The 20,000-nt window shown below is 42.8% G+C and overlaps 1 protein-coding gene across 2 annotated transcripts in view; it reads right to left on the reverse strand.

Annotated features, from left to right (window-relative positions):
- ESCO2 (establishment of sister chromatid cohesion N-acetyltransferase 2) overlaps positions 1-20,000 on the reverse strand; it is a 769,905-nt gene that overhangs the window by 462,191 nt on the left and 287,714 nt on the right. For both annotated transcript variants that reach the window (XM_044062679.1, XM_044062678.1), the window contains exon 4: positions 2,174-2,305. In XM_044062679.1, coding sequence (XP_043918614.1) covers positions 2,174-2,305 — 132 coding nt within the window. The remainder of the gene's footprint in view (positions 1-2,173; positions 2,306-20,000) is intronic.

Raw genomic sequence — 20,000 nt, forward strand, 5'->3', positions numbered from 1 at the left:
GGAGGAATACCAACAAGGAGGACACAGAGTGGAAATATAACAGAATTATTGGTATTTGCAATAAAATGCAAGTAAGGTTAGGGACAAAATGATATCCTGGAAATGATACAAGTGATTCAAGTAAGAAGGGAGAAGAATAAAAGGTATGATAGGAATAATACAGAGATGGCCAAGGGAAAACGAAATAAAAGAACTGGGAAAGAGAGAAAGGGGAAAAATAAAAAGAATGGGGAAAATAAGAACTACAAAAGACTGTATCAAAAACAAGTAATGTAATATATTTATCTGGAAATATTTCCAGAAATACTTTTATACATCTGAGAGAATTTCAAAAATTTTTCCCAAAAGCAGACGGAGTTTGCTGGAGATGTAAGGAAGCTATGGGTACTTTGTCATACATATTTCGGGAGCGTTAAAAGTTAGAATGCTTCATGCAAGCGATAAAAGAAATGGTGGGGGATACATTCCAGGAAATAAAGTAACACAAAACCTACTTCTCTTAAGATACTCAAAGGTTCCACAGGACAGTAGGATACTAATTGGACTGCAAATGACAGATTGCAAAATATTCTTAACTAGAAGGTGGAAATAAAAAGATGCTGCAATGATAAAGGGCATAGATAAATTAGAAAAAATGGAAAGAGGGATTGAGGTGTAAAAAACATCAAGAAAAATTGTACAAATGGATTCAGTACTACAGAGCAATCAGAAGAGTTTGAAACAGGGCAGGTATGTTGTGTCTTTCAGCTTTTCCCAGTTAGGGGTCGCCACAGCAGAACTCCGGTCCACTAATGATTGGCAGTAGATTTTTACGTGCCAAGTTGCCATCTCTGGCGCACAACCTTCAACGAAGGTACGCCCATTCACCATGTCTCCACACAGAAGACGCTCTAGCTGAGAATCGAACAGGACAAAGTCATACTGTGAGGCGACAATACTACCGCAGCACCACCACCGCAGTAGAAACAGGGCAGGTATATGAACACCAAATAAGAAAGTGGGAATAAAGGACAAAAAGTTGAAGCATGAAAGAACAGGAGTAGATAAAACATAATACCTCAGAGCAGATGGAAATGAGTATGTCTACCCAATGAGTTAGGGGAAGAGCATGTATATAGTTCAATAGTTAAACAGTTACAGAAAAGAGGAAGTATAAATTAGATATATGAGATGAAGCACATAGAAGAAAAGTACACTGACAAGGTGCAGTATCATAAGTAAAGGGAATGTACAGGTTAAGTGAAAATGAGCCAGAAAAGTATCTAAATAAGAATATCAAACGATGTGACTAAGGGCTAGGGAGGTGGAAATGTGGGTGTAAGTAAAACAAAAATTGAGTAACAAACATGCTTAGCAGGAAAATGAAGTAGTTACTCTACGCTGTAAATTGTTCTGTGCTGATACAACTGAAAAAAGATAGTTCAACTCAAAGATAAAACTAAGGTTGAAAACAGGCAGCCACTGGGGTAGCTAATACAAGTGCATCTACAAGAATTGTATGTGTACACAATGGAAAATCAGAAATATGGTTCTTAAAAAACACTCTTTGGCAACAATTACTCCACACATGCAAACATTACAACATTGGCAGCATTAAAAAATGAAGACTGTATTTGGAAATACTATCTACAAGACGCATGGGACAATGAATGAATGCACAGAGTTTTTTGTAATGTTCATGCACTGATCTGGCTTGTCTATATTTCACTTAGCTATCATCAAAACAGATACCTAGGTTATTATGACTGTGGTCCACATTTAAGTCTTTTAAAAAGAATCTTTCTGTTAGGCCTCCAAAAACCACTAAACAAAAGCCACTATGAAACAGTGCCTAGTCCACAAGGAAAATACTGTACTCTCGCCAAAGTACATTGGTAGGTGATAAAAGTTTCTACTGTACTTTACATTCCAAATTAATGAACAGTAAGCATACAGAAACTAACAATCCACAGTGCGCCTCTGAACATTTAACAACTTAACCAAAGTTCATTACTTTTCTTCAGCCACATGTAACTTTCACTTTTAAAAAAAATGTTAGAAATGCATAAATGATAAAACTGTTCCGAGTTGAAAGTATTTTCAACAAGTCATACACCACACTAGCATGTAAACTGGAAACTGCTTGGAACAAGCACTGCTAACATAACGTGTCTATTTAAGGCAAAGTACTTACAACAAATTTAATGCCTTCTAACAGCCTTTGGTGGTACTGGGCATGCTGCGTTTCATCTTCAGGACTGGCAGCTGCATAAACCATGCCACATGTCTTACAGCTTACTGGTCCAAAATGTTTCTGGCCAGCATCCTGTCAAAAAATAACAATACAAAATTGGAAAATGTACCAAGTGCTAATCTAGCCATTACAAAGAATACAACACAGATGTTTTACAGGAACAGTGGGCACTGTAGCAAACAATTCTAGCATTAGGTTTCATTAGCAGAATTCCCCCCATTCATAATTTAGGATTCAAAGCAAGGAAAATAAATAGGCACCAAACAGTATCATAATCCTTTGAATCGGAGTTGAAAGAAGGTAAACTATGCTCCTACGCTCAATGTTTAAGAATAAAGTATATTCTTAACATAATTATAGCTATGTACTTACCATAACTTGATATCAGTGTTATCGGTAGTAACCATCCATTGTGTTGGGGATCTAGGTTCCGATATCAGATCCAAGCTGGCATATACTCAAGACAACTTAGCGCAAGGTCTTCCCCTCCCATGATGTTCTGCTGTCCTCTAATCTCTCAGATAGAGTTTGCACAATGAAAGATGACAGACCAAAACAATTGCCACCAACACAGGCTCGCCAAGATCCTGCCAATCTCTCAGGAAGGGAGCCAGAGGGTGGGACGGTCATGAGTGGTGACTACAGATAACACAGATACCAAGTTATGGTAAGTACATAACTATAAATCTGATGTTATCTTAGTCATCATTCCTCATGGTAGGGTCAGAGCCCCAGCTACCTGAATCCTGGTAGGCCTCAAGGAAGGACATGCTGAAGAACCATGGAGCCAAAGGAAGCCCTTCCTCTAGAGATCAAATCCAACTTATAGTGGGAAATAAAAGTGTGAGATGAAGACCACGTTGCTGCTGCACAAATATCATCGAAGGATTGGTGATCTGCAAAGGCAGCTGAGGTAGACACCGCCCTGGTGGAATGAGCCTTTACTGGTGTAGATAAAGGAACAACCCTTGAAGAATAAATGTAGGAAATCCAGTGCGAAATCCAAGGGAGACCGTAACTTTCGATACTCCCCTGCCCTGTTTACAGAAAAGGCTACAAGCAACTGGTCTGAACGTCGAAATTCCTTAGTTCTATGCAGACAGAAACATAGCTGGCAATGAACATACAAGATGTGCAGAATATATTTCCCTTTATTGGCATAATTAAGGAAGAATACTGGAAGTTGAATACCTTGATCGAGATTAGCCTCCGAAGCTACCTTGGGCATAAAAGATGGGTTAGGTTTCAGAGTTATCTGTCCTTATGGAAAATTAAGAAGGTGGCTTAAAAGTAAGAGCTTGCAGCTCAGAGACTCTCTTTGTTGAAGTTACCGCCACTAAAAGGGCAGTCTTCCAAGAAAGAAATTTGAGATCACAGGATGCAGCCAGTTCTAAAGGAGGTTTTGTTAATGACTGTAGCACCAAAGCAAGATCCCATTGGTGGAGAAGGGTCCTTAACAGGGAGCTGTAACAAAAATACACCTTTCAAAAAGGCTTTGCAGAGCGGAGAAGAAAAGGTAGATTCATTGTTAAGATGAAAATTTGAAATTGCTGCTAATTGAACCTTGATCGTGGAAAAACTGGCCCCTTCCTTAAACAGAGAGGACAGAAAGAAAGAATCTTGGGAATGGAAGCCGAAAAGGGGTCCAGATTCTTGTTCTTTGCCCAGACAGAGAATCTCTTCCATTTGCTATTATACGCTTTCCTAATGGAAGATCTCTGGAAAACAAGGATAATATCCTTCACGGGCGAGGCTAGCCTGGACTGGAAGTGGACAAAACACGCTGTCAGAGGAAGGGTCTGAAGATTCAGGAGCTGAAGTAGAGACGGATGAGATATTAGATCAGGAGGCGGATCAAGCACCTAGGGTGGATGCCTCAAGCGAGACCGTAGAAGGGGGAACCACACCTGCCAAGGCTTTCTGAAGTACTCTGGGAATTGGAGACCTGGAGGCCAATCATGCGTGAGTGGATCCCTGGGGGATTCCCCCTCTGGGGGGGATCAATGCAAAGAAATTGCTGCATTTGTGTTTGAGAGGAGATGCAAACAGATTGCAGCTCAGATAGCTTCACCAATGGAAAATCAGCTGAGCCAGCACTGGATTCAGGGACCACTCGTGAGGGGCCAGAATAGCCCTGCTCAATTTGTCCACCAAAATGTTGGATGCTCCAGGAATGTGAGTTGCAATGAGAAAGCGCCCTGTGGACATTGCCCATTCCAATACCCTCATGGTCTCTTGACAAAGCAGATAAGAACGTGTGCCCCCTTGGTTGTTTATATACCAAACAATCGCTATATGTTGGACAATAGAACTGCAATCATTCCCTGAGATAGGCAATCCTGGAAGGCTTGCAATGATAAAAGGACTGCTCTCATCTCCAGAACACTGATGTGCAGCTTGGTCTCTAAGGGGGACCACATCCCTTGGGCCATCTTTCCCCAGAAATGCCCCACCCTAGGAGAGAAGCGTCCATGATGACAGTAGCCTTGATAACTGGGTAGAGAAGGACCTGCCTGCTAAGAGGTCCGGGGAGCGAATCCACCACAAGATATGTGTCCCGACAGATTGGGGTGAGGCAAATGGTGAATGTTAGGGGATGATGAAATGCTAACCACTGAACTGCAAAGGTCCACTGTAACACTCATGTAGTACCTTGCCATTGGAACCAAATAAATGGCAGTCGCCATGGATCCTAGGGCTCTGAGGATATGGGAAGCCTTGGGGTAAGTTTGCTCCAGCAGAATGTGGACATGAGAACATATCAGAGTTGCATGGAGAAACCAAAGAGCTGCAATCTCCACGGTAGTATCCAACAGAGTGCCTATGAACTCCAAATATTGAGTTTGAATCAAGGACTTCACTAGGTTTACCGTAATTCCCAGCTGTTGGAACAGTGAGAGCAGGAAATGTATGTTGTCCAACAGTTGATGCTTTGTGGGGGCTGTAAGGAGCCAATCATCTAAATAGGGAAATATCTGGAGTCCCTGCAGCCAGAGATGAGCTGCCACCGCTGCCATACATTTGAACACCCGGGGGGGGGGGGGGGGGGGGGTGGGCCGAGATGAGACCTGAACTGAAAGTGATCAGCTCCCAAATGAAAGCGGAGAAATCTCCTGGACCGTTGGTCGATCTCGATATGGTAGTACGTGTCCTGGAGATCTACTAAGCACATCCAGTCGCTGCTGTGCTAAAGGGGCACAATTGACTACACAGTGACAATCCGAAACTTTGGACTTCTGTACAAACAGGTTTAGAAGACTGAGGTCCAGAATAGAATGCAGGTCCCCTGTTCTCTTCGGAACTAAGAAGTGGGAATAAGTTATGGATCCTCTCGGAGGACCTCTTGGATGCCTCTTTTTCGAAGAAGGTTAATGACCTCCTGTTGGGCCAACTCTCTGTCCAGGTGTCACGTCTGGAAGAGTTCTGATCTTTGGAGGATTCTCTGAAAAGGGAATGCAATAGCCCCTGGATATACTGGTTAGCAACCATTGATCGCTTGTGATATTTGCCTAGGCTAGAGGGTGCATAGACAAATGACCCCTGACTGTCTCCAGGGAAGGACAGTTGGGCAACGCGTCAGGGATGCTGAAAAGGTTTCTCAGAAAAGGGCTCCCTGGAACCTTGATTCTGTGGGCCTCTGCCTCTGGGGCGACGTCTGCCACTAAAACCTCTCCCCCATCCCCTGAAAGAGGAATCGTCTTGAATATCCTGGTAGGAAGATTGCGCCCTACGGAACCACATTTTTTTTACTCCCTTTCTGGGTCTTAGAAAAGGACCTTTGAGGGATAAGAAAATCTAATCCTGATGGCCGACAATATCTTTCCTTCCTGTTCACTGCGGGTCAACGTCTCTTTCACACTGGGTCCAAACAGAGTAGAACCATCAAAGGGGGAGTTAATAAACAACGTCTTGAAGGCCTCTGCAAACCTGCTTACATGCTGCCAGGCATTACGCCAAATGGCAATGCCTGATCCCGCGGCCCGTGAGGAGCCTTCCTCTGTGTTGGCAATTAGCCTCATGGACAAATTAGCTATCAAATGAAGGGTGGCCAGTTTGGGAGAGACCACCTTAAATTCCTCCTCAGACATGGACCTTGTAAGGGAAGTTGCCAGCTCCTTAATCAAGTCCCTCTGGAGAGAGGTGAAATGTGGAAAATTTAAGGCTCACAGGCTAAAGGAAGCCGTAGCAAACAACCGCTTTCCGAATCTGTCCAAAGCTCTTGATTCGCGGTTGGGAGGGTGGACAGAATAACTCTGCTCTGCCAACTCCTTCTTGGTGGCAGCGGCCACCACAATAGCATCAACTGGGACTACCTTGGACCAGAAGGATTTATCCACTGAGGGGCTGAGGAACTTGTGCGCTTTATTACTTACTGGCTCCACAGTATCCGGCGCTTTCAAAGCCCTGCTTGCCATGAGGTTGATAAGAGGGTCAGCAGGGGGGGGGGGGCACCAAAGAGGTAGAGGGCCCCATTCTGAAAGCCTTCAGAAATACTGTTTCCTCCAAGGACGAGAGTTGGGAAGACCAACGGCCTCTGGCCTTACGGATCTTGAGTATGTCTTTGAAGGAGATGTCCTCGAGCGGTGATCTTGGGGACCCATCCCCCTCATCGACATCCTTATCTTCCGTTAAGATGTCTCCTCTTACATGTCCTCTTCCTCAGAACTTCCTCCGTCAGAGGTTGTGTGGAAGACTCTGAAGAGGAGGGGACTGCTATGGGGGAGGTTCCCCCCTGGAGGCTAGACCGAACGGGCTGACCGGAAGCAGGATGGGTAGGTCTGCTCAAATACTGGGGCTGGGCAGGATGACCATGGGCGGGGGACTCTGATAGCAGAGAAGGATCTTTTCACCACCCAGAAAGTGGAGGGGCTGGATGAGGTCCCACCCCCCCCTCTCTCCTGCTAATAACACTACAGCCGAAGAAGGGGCAGACCCCACCAGACTCTTCGCTCCACAGGACAGGACCAGCCCAGAGCTATCAAATGTGGAAGCACCTAGGGCCAGTGACCGGTCCGACAAACCTGGACCCAAACCTGCCCCCCTGCAGCTCAGGCCAGAGGGATGGTCTGTACTGGGGGCGTAGGAACAGAACCGATGGGGTAGGAACCAAAGTGGAGCCTGAAACTCCCAACGCCTCTGTATCGCTGGTTTGGATAAGAAGTTAGGTGGGCAGTGGGAGACTGGTTCCCCGTCCTGTGGGCTAGGGAAGCCAGAAGCCCCAACTCAATTTGAGCTTTAAAGGACTGCATAATCTTGTCCATATCCATGGAAAAAACACTCCTGGACGATCAGCAGGAGATGGAGGACCTGCCTGGACAGCCGTTTCTGGACCTGGAGGATCTCCTCTTGCACTCCCTAGAGTGAGGTCTCCGTGGGGAAACTCCTCTACAGCAATGGGCTCCGACAAGTCCCTCGGATCTGACATACTCCGACCAGAGATCAAAGGAGGATCCAAGGTAGCTGTTAACCAATCCCTCGGATCTGAGATGCTCGGATCCATGGGCACTGCATCCACCATCAGATGCAAGTTCTCAAATTCGGAGCCTTGGATCCGGGAGTGGGAACCGAAAGTGTCTGATCCAAAGACCTGGAGTCAGAATCCTTGGAACCAAGGGTGGACTCTCAAGAAGCTCTGGGACCCAAGGCTCTCTGATCTGACACCGCCCGGGCTGGAGTCAGATCCGAAGACTTGAGATCCGATAGCCTGAGTTGCTTAGAAGGGGCCTCCTCACTGGTAAGAACCTTTTTCTTTACCCCTGAAGAGTCTGCTTTGGTCAGGGTATCAGTGACCAAGGGGCCCCCTTTAACTAGGCCTTTAATAAGCAACTTGTTTCTGCAGTCGACCAGTGCTCCGAGGTTGAAGGCAGATTTATAGCTATTAAAAACTTCCTCGTATGACCACGACCAGAGAGAAAGAATCAAGTATTAATCAGTGGTAGGACTATAAATAATCTTTGCTTTTCCACTGGAAAAGATGCCGTTCAATCTACACTAGCAAGTACGGCCTTAACCTTCACAAACATGTGAACAGTGTAGTAAAAGCATACTCTGCAACAGGTGTTGGTGTATGTGACTGAAATGCTATGCAGAGGAGAAAAATTAGAAAGGCAATGTATCATATAATCCAAAAATGAAATCATGGCAAAGGAATAGAAAGACAAGCATATAAAAGTGAAGAGTTTCTCATATGCAGTATACTAGAAACCTTTCTCAATGAAATACTGAAGGCAATAGCTCACTATAACCACACATTACGAACCTACTAATATAGGTTCATAACTTTATACTAGGCTAATGACCACCAGAGTTTTTATAAGCCTAGCCGTGCAACCCAATCCTGTTTTGTCCCAGAGTACCTTGGATGCCTATATGGTAGGGTATGAGACTACAGAGGTAGCCAAGGGTTATGCTGGTGGGAGGGGTATGTTACTTGTAGATTCACTTAATTGACTTACTGTAAACCTCTATCCATAAGAGACATGGGGACCAGACCAGGGTTGAATTTACAATGTCCCAGCTAATGATCAAGATTTTGTTTGAACAGGGTCAGGGACAAACTCTGCTTCATGTAGATGAGGAGGTTATTCCATAGTGTGGTGATGCTTTGAGACACATACTGGTCTTTCCAAGATGTTCTATTTATGTCACAGGCAAAGTTCAGGTCCTTGGATCTAGTATTTCTGATGCTGTTTGTTTTGCAAATGTGCAAGAGATTCATCAGAGCCGGATATGAAGATGCCTTACATGCCAAACATAAATCGCCTCTCAGGAAAGTACAGTTTTGTACCTACCATAAATGTAGATGTTAGAGTGCTAATACAGCTGCAGTAATCACATATGGGTTTTCAGCCGTCAGGCGGTCCCTCGGTCGGCCGAATTCCAAAGTCTTGGTCTGGTGTCGGTTGTCGTCGCTTTCTCTTCTGACGTCAATGAGGCCAGAGTATATAAGACACAGCCGACACCATGTTCTTCAATCTTTCTTGCCCCAGATGTCAGGTGCCCCCCGAAAGAAGGCAATACATAAATTATGCTTATATGCGTATACATGTAATGCAATATAATCCAAAAACAGTGGTTGCAAGCAAATAAACCTTAGAAGGATAACCCAGTCGGGCTGTATGAAGAGGTTGTTAGGCCCCATGCCTTTACCAAGTGGGGAGGGAGGGAAACCTGTACTGCAGCTGTATTAGCACTCTAACATCTACATTTATGGTAGGTACAAAACTGTACTATGTTCATCGTGCATACAGCTGCAGTAATCACATATGGGTAGAATCCCAAAGCTACGCACAGGGTGGTAGGTACTAGTAGGAACTGGTATGAGCCAGAATGCCCTGCAACACAGCAGTGGCAAAGCCTGCTTTAGTTTTGGAATATAAAGGCAGGTGGTAGTGTTTTGTGAAGGTATGTACAGAACTCCAAGTGGCTGCCTCCAAAATATCCTTGGTAGGAACTCCTCTGAGGAAGGCTGTAGAGGTAGCTGTGGCCCTGGTGGAGTGGGATCTGATGCCTGTGGGAACAGATTTCCCATGATATGAACAACAAAACCGTATGCAGTGGCCTATCCACTTTGAAATTGTCTGCTTGGTAACTGGCTTCCCTTGAGCCCCTACAGCACAGGACACAAAAAGTTGTTCTGATTTCCTGAAGGACTTTGTTCTGTCCAAATAATAACGTAGCTGCCTATGGATGTCTAAAGAGTGTAGCAGCCTTTCCCCTTTGTTTTGAGGATTGGGGTAAAAGGTAGGTAAGTGTATGGCTTGATTTAAAGCTACCCTGGATACCACTTTAGGCATAAATGACTGGTTGGTACGAAGGGAAACCCTGTCCTGATGGGAAGATGAGAAAGGGCTGCACCGTCATGAGGGCCTGTAGTTCCGAAACCCTACGAGCTGAAGTGATGGCCAGAAGGAAGGCTGTTTTCCAGGACAAATATTGCAAATCTGTTGAGGCAGCTGGTTCAAAAGGAGGCAATGTTAATTTTTCTAGAATGTAATTAAGATCCCAGGCTGGTATTGGTTGTTTCCTTGGTGGTCTTATATTCTTAGCCCCTCTGAGGAACTGTCGTAAGAGTGGGTGAGAAAATAAAGGTGGATCCGTGTTGAATTCAGCAGAAATGGCTGAGGCATGGATTTTTATGGAAGAAAATGAAGGTCCACTGTTCAGCAGCTCAGCTAGATACTGTAATACCTGAGGCAAATTCAGTTTTCTAGGGTCCTGGCCTTTTTTCTCATTCCAAGAGTAAAACCGTTTCAATTTTGCGGAGTAAGCCTTTCTAGTAGATGGCCTTCTGGCCTCCAAAATGACATCCTGCACCTCCTTGGAGAGTAGGGTCTGTTGTGGTGTTAAGGAATTTTCCATGCAGCGAGATTGAGTGTTTTCAGCTGACTGTGAAGAGTTTTGTAGCTGTGCTGAGTCAGCAGAAGAGGCATTAGAGGTAAGGACCAGGGAGGAGTATGTGTTAGGCTCCTCAGGAGCGGGTACCAGTGTTGCCTTGGCCAATCTGGAGCAATCAGTATCATCTTCGGTCTGTCTGCTCTTGCTTTCAAGAGCACCTTGGGCAGAAGAGGCAGAGGTGGGAAAGCGTAAACTGTCCATGCTGTCCAACTGAATGAAAGGGCGTCCACTCTCCAGGTCTTTGGATGAAAGGTCCTCGAACAAAACTTTTCCAATTGATGATTCCTGTGGGAGGCAAAAAGATCTAGGTCTGGCCTCCCCCACGCTTGGATTATCTCTGTAAACACCTGAGGATGCAACTTCCATTCGTGTGGCTCTGTCATATTTCTGCTTAGATTGTCTGCCAGCGTGTTTTCCAATCCTGGCAAGTACTGTGCTTGAAGTTCGATTTGCCATTCCAGAGCCAAGTTCCAAAGAGTCATGGCTAGTCTGCACAAGTGGTATGAATGTGTTCCTCCTTGTTTATGTACCACATTACTGTGGTGTTGTCTGTTCTTATCAGTAATTGTCCTGGATGCAGGAGGTCCTTGAAAGCTGTAATTGCATTTATTACTGCTAGCATTTCTTTTCGATTGATGTGAAGGTGCTTTTCCTTTTGGGACCATTTGCCCTGAATGCACCTGTCTGTCATGTGCGCCCCCCAGGCGTAATCTGAGGCGTCTGTTGTGATGACTTGATTTGCTTGAGGCTTGCAGAATGGGAGACCTGTGTTTGCTTGACATGCTTGGGCCCACCATAGAAATTCCTTTTGCAAACATGGAATTATTGGTATTATTGTTTCCAAACTGTGACTGTGTTGAGACCATAGGTTTTTTAGGTACCACTGAAGTTTCCTCATATGCAACTTTGCACATGGGATTAAAAGAATGCAAGATGCCATGAAGCCCAGAGCCTGCAGGATTTTCCTTGCAGTAAGCCTGGTACATTTTGCTAGTATTTTGAAGTACTGAGTTAGTTGCCCCTGTTTTTCTGGCATAAGATAGGCCATCTGGGTGTTTGTGTCCAAGTTGGCACCCAGGAAAGTTATTTTCTGAGATGGTGTTAGCCTGGATTTCTCTTTGTTGATTGTGTATCCCAGAGAATGCAGTAACCGTGTTACATAGGCCAGATGTTCCAGAAGTATGTGCTTGCTGTCCACTTGGATCAGGCAGTTGTCCAAATAAGGGTAAATTTGTATCCCTTGAAGTCTACAGTAGGCAATCACTGATGCCAGGCATTTTGTGAATACTCTGGGCGCAGTAGATAAGCCAAAGGGCAATGCAGAGAATTGATAGTGGATTGAACCTGCAAGAAATCTGAGGTATCTTCTGCAGCTTTGTCTGATTGGGACATGCAGGTATGCCTCCTTGAGGTCCAATGTTACCAGCCAAAACTCCTTGCCCAGCATGGGAAGAAGCTGCTGTAATGTGAGCATCTTGAATTTTGGTACGAGTAAAAATGTGTTTAGGATGGAATAAGTCCAAAATGGGTCTCCAGTCGGTTCCTTTCCTTGGTACCAGAAAAAGTCTGGAATAAAAACCTTGACCTTGTTCGTGAGTAGGTACCTCTTGAATAGCTCTCATGCCTATGAGCGTTGAAATTTGTAGTTGTGCCTCTGCCCTTTGTGTGGCAGGTTTGGCATGCCTCTCATTTTTGGAAGAGTGTGGAATTGAAATTTGTAGCCTCTGTTTATAATGTCCAGGATCCATTTGTCTGTTGTGACAATATGCCAATTTCTTGCAAATAATGCCAGCTTTCCTCCCAAAGGTGCTGCCAGCTGAGACTTGCTTGGCATGGAAATGAGGGAGTCATTGGGTTTGTTTCCTATACTGTTGTGCACTGTCTTCGCCACCTCTTGGTGCTGGAGTTTTCCATTGTCGGCCTCTATATGATCCTTGTGATTGCCCTCTGCCCCTTGTGCGTCTGTATCTACCTCTTTGGGGCTTGTCAGTGGCTGGAAAGGACCAGTTTTTTGAAGGCCAATTTCTGCTAAAACGTGGTGGTTGGACCTGTAGAAAAGCTTTGACAGTTTGCATAGATTTGGCTTTTTCTTCCATTTTCCGTATTATCTCCTCAGCATTAGTACCAAACATCACATCCTTTTGTAAAGGAGCATCTAGAAGTTTAGCTTTCACATGATCAGGCAAGCTTTGTTCCCTAAGCCAGGCATGTCTACGAATGACTGATCCTGTAGCAGCAGCTCTACTTGAGGCCTCTAGGGCATCATAGCCACATTGTAAGGTGTGTTTACCCACTTGCTCTGCACTATGCATCATATCCTGCAACTCCTTCAAATCTGGTTGTTCAGGTTGAGACATTTTATTCCTTAAATGTGATAACAGGAACTGTTGATATTTAAGCATATGAAACTGACAATTTAAGGCCCTCATGGCTAGGGTGGCCGAGGTATATACCTTTTTTCCCCACCTTTCTAAGGATCTTGACTCTCTTTCTGCAGGAAGTGGATTCTTGGCCGTAGAGGCCTTCAATCCCTTGGGGCCTTGAGAAATGGTTTCAGGGTCAGCATTATGGCTTTTGTAGAGAAATTGGTGAGAGTTAGGAACTCTGTAGTACCTATCAGGTTTGACTGGTGCAGGAGGCAGGGAATCCGGGTTAAGGCAAGCCTCCAAATAAACATCATCAAGTATGTCCAAAACAGGAGGTATCACCAGAGGTCTGTGTTGAGGTAACAAAAGAAATTCCCCAAGTCTTTTCTTGGAATCGGAAAAGTCTTGGCCTTCCCAATGGAAGTGTTCCCTCAAAGTGTGCAAGGTTTCCCCAAAGGAAAAATCCTCAGGAGGAGATACAGAAGGAATGGACTGCTCTGCATCCGAATCTTCAAAAGGGGAGTAAGAGTGTTCCTCTACATCAGAATGTTCTGATAAAATGGAGCCCTGATCAGAAGAGGGAGAATCTTCCTCCACTCTGGGTCTCTTGTCTGGAGGGGGCTGAGAACCCCTGATAAGAGTAATTAAATCCTCAGCCATTTTAAACATCTGTTTTTTTAGGCATGGGGCCTGGGGAAGGGCCCTGTGCAACAGGCCTCTTGGGATGCCTGGCTGATTTGGATTTAGTAAAGGCCTTAATAGAAAAGGAAGATGAGGGTCTAAAGACACCATGGGTGGAAGTGGACCTGTCCACATTAGGAGGCTCAACATTCGCAATGGCTTCGGTGGTTGTAGTCTGGTAAAGGGCCGAGGTACCTGCGGTCTCGGGTACAGAGGACACCGCCAAAGGAGTGTCGTCGGTAGTCAGGGACTGCAAAGGCATCTTGCTGAGAACCGGACCACGTGTAGCCGGTTTTGGCGTGGAGACAGTGGGGACCGCGGACCTCGCGTGTCGGTCCTTGTGTTTTTTGGACAAAATGGTAGTCGGAGTCTCCGACAACATTTTATAATCAAAAGCTTTACCAAAACAGTGTTGGGCTTAACTCACCGACGCTTAATAGTGCGTTATTGAAAGTAGCAAAGCGACAGCCCGAGACGTCGTGGTCTGGGCCTAAACAAGGTATGCAGAGGGAATGGAAATCCTTATGCAGTATTTGCTTCCCACAAGAAATACAATTAACTTTTTCTAACATTGGTCTGAGGCAAGAAAAGTTTCCCCAACGGGGTACTTAGCTTTAATGAAGACTTCGGTTTCCAATTTTTCGTAATTCAGGAGCTGGCCGACCGGCACTTGCGAAATGCTTCTGCTTCAGGCACCGCGCGGCAAAAAAGACTGAAGAACATGGCGTCGGCTGTGTCTTATATACTCCGGCCTCACTGACGTCAGGAGAGAAAGCGACAACAACCGACGCCGGACCTAGACCTTGGAATTCGGCCGACCGAGGACCCACCTGACGGCAGAGAATCCATCTGTAATTACTGCAGCTGTATGCACGATGAACATCTGGGTAGGATCCAGTGTCTGTAGGTCCCCAATATCTTTACTTATGAGGTCCATGATGATCCTTTCCATAGCTTGGCAGACCAAACTAGTCAGGCTTATAGGGCGATAGTTTCCAGGATCCGTTGAGGCACCACCTTTGTGGTGAGGGACCACTGTTGCTGTACGCCACTCTTTGGGTACATATCCTGTAGTAATGCTGAGATTGAACAGTAGTTTTATGTTTGGGTTTAGCTCTTCTTGGAGTTCATGTAGGACGCAGCCCGGGACACAGTCTGGTCCTATTGATGCTGTGTCTTTTTTGCTTTGGAGAGGGCGGCTCTTACCTGAGCATCTGAGATGTCAGGGGGACAGCACTTTGCTGGGATAGATATTTGCCCTTTTGGTGGGGGGAGAAGTTTGCGCTGAACCTGTCAGCTAGGATGTTGGCAATGCCTGTGGGTTCGGTGTATTTTTTGTCATTTTGGAACAATTCTGAGCATATCTGGGAATTCCTACCCAGGTTCCCAACATAACTAAAGAAAGCCTTGTGATTATCCTTAGTGCCCTGTGCAATTTTTCTCTCGAAGCTGGCCTTTATGAGTGCCTGTAGTTTTTTGCTAATACTGATCAGAGATGCCTTCCCTTTTTGGGATTTTGCTTATGGCTGGGGTCCACCAGGCAGGACGTTATCTAGCATTCCATTGCAAGTGCACATCTTTCCCTTGAGAAAGTAACATTCTGTATTTCTGCACATCTCATGCTTAAGCCAGCAAGATTATCTTATCCTTTCCAATTGTCATTCCCTGAAACCAAATGTATACAAAAAAACACAAATCTGACTATATTTTCAGGCCTATTATTCTACCTTAATGAACTACAGTGAATTTGCTAAGACTACCCTCAGTCTAAAAACTCCCCCTGAGGTTCCTGATGAAAGTTTACAGGGACCTTCTTCAGTAGTTACCTCATATTTGTATATTTGTGTTGCTAACTACTGCAGTCTGGTTTCAATATATGGGTTTTATGCCACCTTACTCAATTTGTAGATGTGTCCTGATAGACAGTGATGACTTTTATGGTTTTAAAGGTATTATTAACAAATACCTCAGCAACATTGCTAATTTATGTAATTTTCAAATAGCTTTAACAGCTCCATATGCAGAAAATACACCTACTCCAGCGATTATCCCATTACCTAGACCAACAGTCTAAGTCTAAGGTCTGGTGTATGCATGATATATCTAAAACCTGCACATTATTCTGAAAATCAGTGTTTTTTAAAACTGATTAAGCCACATAATTATGTTCCATAAACTGCATGGAGAAAACGCCGTACTCATTCTCAACCTGTCTTTGTGGGTCTTCAGTTAAGTTAGACAGAGCAGAAACTGTTGACCGTGCCTATTTTTCTTTCCTCTCTCTCTATGCTGCAATGGTAAAACTACACTGACTATTGCCTATGTTTCCTACCTTATGAACCGGGTGCCTTTTTGTACATGATGTATCTCTGTTAATAGCAAATGAAACCTTTTCCTGTTGTTCAAAGATTGAAATACTCAAACACTGCGCTGTTTAGTCCATGTTTTATTATAATATAGCCTATCAAGCATGATGGTTATTTTCTGAAGACTAACTGAAATTGACACGAGAGGGATACCTTAACTGGTCTTGAAGGAAAATGACCATATATACTATATTAACTTGTCTGTAAATTTTCAGTTGGATTTGTTAATTTTATTTAACTTTTTAATTTCTATGTGCTGTAATAGACATCTATCCTCTAAATTTGTGTAAATATTTATGAGCTATAATAGTTTTAAAATCTATGCTTTCTGATTTCAGATTTATACTCTTGCATACTTTGTCACTGTTATTTTAACTTTCTAATGTACAATAATAAAGTGCACTGTAATCTGGAAATTAACAAATTAAGCCTGCCCTGTTATGCCTCGAGTATACTGAATAACTATTACTACCTATTCTTTAGGTAACTTATTTTAATAAGCCTGTCACAAATAATTTTGTCACTTTACTCTTAAAACTAATGACTGAATCCTGTAAAGTATGATGTAAATGCATGTTATAACGGAGTATGAATGTCATATTCTGAATGTCATATTCTGAAACTAAATTGAAATTTACATTGTTATATTCTGAAATTTGACTGAAATGTACTATACTGAACCCCTGAGTAGGAATGTCATATTCTGAACCTTGATTGAAAATTACATTACTGACAGGGGCATCTGGTGCTGACTTGTCAGAACACGGGCTAAATTCTTGGCTAGGCTTTTAAGGGCCTCAGGGCCAATAGCCTAGTAACTTTCTATGATCCTATGAACATTTAAAATAGCTGTGTATATTCTGGAAACTAAACTAAATAATAAAGGAATATTTTTGCTAGTGTTAGCTAAAAACACAGATAAAAACAGAACGGAAAATGGTACTGTCATATAACTGTCTGAAAATATGAGAACATTTATACTAACATTGAAGAAATAACTGAAATACATTTTCTGTAGATAGTTGACTTGTGCACCACAGCTCTTGCCAAATTTAGGCCTTACTCTGCATTCATTTCTTGTGCAAGATTGGGTGACTGATATGTCTGACTGTATTAAATCAATCCTGGAAATTATTTCTGCAAAGCACAAAAAACAGTATCAGACACTTAAAATAACATTTGCAGCTTTAACAATTATACACTGATAGCATTGCTTATTGCTCTGATTTTATCTCATGCAGAAAAATGTAAACATATCATCATCATCATCATCTTCTTCTTCTTTCGGCTGTTCCTGTTAGGGGTCGCCACAGCAGATCACCTGTTTCCATTTCTTCCTATCCTCTGCATCTTACTCTGTCACACCAACCACCTGCATGTCCTCTCTCACCACACCTATAAACCTTATCTTAGGCCTTCCTCTTTACCTGTTACCTGGTAGCTTCATCCTTAGCATCTTTTTCCCAATATACTCAGCATCCCTCCTCAGCACATGTCCAAACCAACGTAATCTTGCCTTTCTGGCTTTGTCTCCAAACCTTCCAGCCTGGGCTGACCCTCTAATATACTTATTCCTAATCCTATCCACCCTCATCACACCCAGTGCAAATCTTAACATCTTTAACTCTGCCACATCCAGCTCAAACTCCTGCCTTTTTGTCAATGCCACTGTCTCCAACCCATAACATAGCTGGTCTCACTACCCTCTTGTAGACCTTCCCTTTCACTCTTACAGGTACTCGTCTGTCACAAATCACTCCTGACACTCTTCTCCACCCACTCCATTCTGCCTGTACTCTCTTCGCCTCTCTTCCACACTCACCGTGACTCTGAACTATATGCTGCTAGTAAATCAGTACAAGTCTGTAAGACTGATAATGTATTATATGAACTAAACAAATGTTACTAATAAATGCATTGCTTGTTGCCCTGACTTTATTTACACTTTTCTACATGAAATAAACTCTTGAAAATCTGTAAGCAAACTGATAATGTACTATAGTGAACTAAACTAACTTTACTAAAATACATTTTTTGGGCAGAAAAAACGAACAATCCAAAAACAAAACAGGAACCCAACGGTAGCCAGCAGGAAAATATGTTAATCCCAAAAAGACACTTTCTTTGAACGTAAAATCAATTTAATAAAATTTTTCACGTTTTCATCACTTTAAGTAAAGTAACTTCTTCAGACACACAGACAAACAGTTACATTATTTCTACACCATTTAAACCATGTAGCATGAAGTCATGTGACTAGTAACAGCAGTGAATTAAAGGTGCAAAGTACAGTAATTCAAACCCTGTTAAAGTAAATCTTAAAACTTACATACTACCTCGAATAAAAGACGTGTATGCAATCGTGCTAACTGCCATTCTAGTTCTTGTAACTCTAATAGTACTGGGTATGGACCACCTCTAATGTCAGGAAGGACCTGGTCAATAGCTTGGAATGTGAAACTATGTCCACCATTTAATGAAACATGCTTTGCTAAAGCATTTTCTGTTTTATTTTTGCTAATCACATAAGAGTGTTCATAAATTCATTCCATTTCCTATATAGGAAGCCAGACATAAGGTACAGGAAGCTAAGTAAACAATACTCTTGGTCTCACAGTTCAACTTATAATTGATGCAAAATTTACTTGTGTTCAGTGCTCCAAATGAGTTACCTGTTTTTATGTGTTTACACATGCTACATGCTCCACACTTAAAAGTTCCAGTAAGTCTAGAGGTAGGTTTAGTGCTTTTAATTTCAAAAAAACTTTTTAAATTAGTACCTCTTCTATAAACAATATTAGGTAACTGGCCAATTCTGTCAATTAGGGAAGAATCCCTATAAAAGAAGCTCCAATTTTTACGGAGAATTAAAATAAGTTGGTCACAGTCTTTACTAAAGGTGGTTATAAAAGTGTTACATAAGGAAATCTCCCTAGTTTGCTGAGTCATTAAAGGTTTTGTAAAAATAACCAAGTCATTATTTAGTGACTGTGTAGTTCGAATGGCAGCCTGGCTAAGAGGTAACTACCAGGTTAACATCAATGATAACAGAAGATGAGGTCAAGAGGGGTTGAACTATACCTCTACTCCGTTTGTTTACAATTTCTTCAGTTAGGTCATTTATTAGACTAACCGGATAGCCTCTGTTGCAAAACATGTCTCTTAAGAGTTGACATTCAGAATTAAAATCATCTTCATTAGTACACATCCTTGCGGCTCTAATAAGTTGACCTTTCACTATTGAACGATTTTGCCTGTAAGGGTGTGCACTAGAAAAATGTAAGTAGGAGTTGCAGTATTTAGGTTTAATATAAATTTTGGAGACATATCTCCTATTTACTATATCTTTTTTATGTTCACGTCCAAATAGTCAATACCAGAAGTATGAAAGGTGTAAGTAAATTTAAATAATGTAGTTGAAGGTAATCTATGATTTGCTTAGCTTGTGATTCATTTCCTTTAAAAAAATCACAAAGATGTCGTCTAGAAATCTAGTGTAAAAAGCAAAGGAAGTATAAATTTCTGGGTTATTGAATACAAAATATTCTTCCCATTGAGCCATAAATATGTTCGCCACACTCGCTCCACAAGGGGAGCCCATAGCAACTCCATGTTTTTGTAAATAGATCTTATTGTTAAAAATAAAGAAATTGTTAGAAAGTATTATGTCAATTAACTCAGTTGTCAAGTCAATATCCCTTTGTGGAGCTTTTTTATTTTTCATATAAATTTCTACCCACTCAACCGCTTATAATTGTGGAACAGAAGTATATAAGTCGACTACGTCGATGGTAAGAAAGTTGTCTTCTTGTTTAACTTCTAAAGTGTTCAAACTTTTCAACAAAGTCCATGAGTCTTTGCATACTCGTGACTCAAGTTTAAGATATTTTTGTGATATTGAGTCAATGCGTTTTGCACATGGATATGTCAAGGAACCTCGACCATCAATAAGTGGAC

This window comes from Protopterus annectens, chromosome 2.part1, assembly GCF_019279795.1.
Source record: "Protopterus annectens isolate FY-2018-M chromosome 2.part1, PAN1.0, whole genome shotgun sequence".
Classification (NCBI taxonomy): Eukaryota; Metazoa; Chordata; order Ceratodontiformes; family Protopteridae; genus Protopterus; species Protopterus annectens.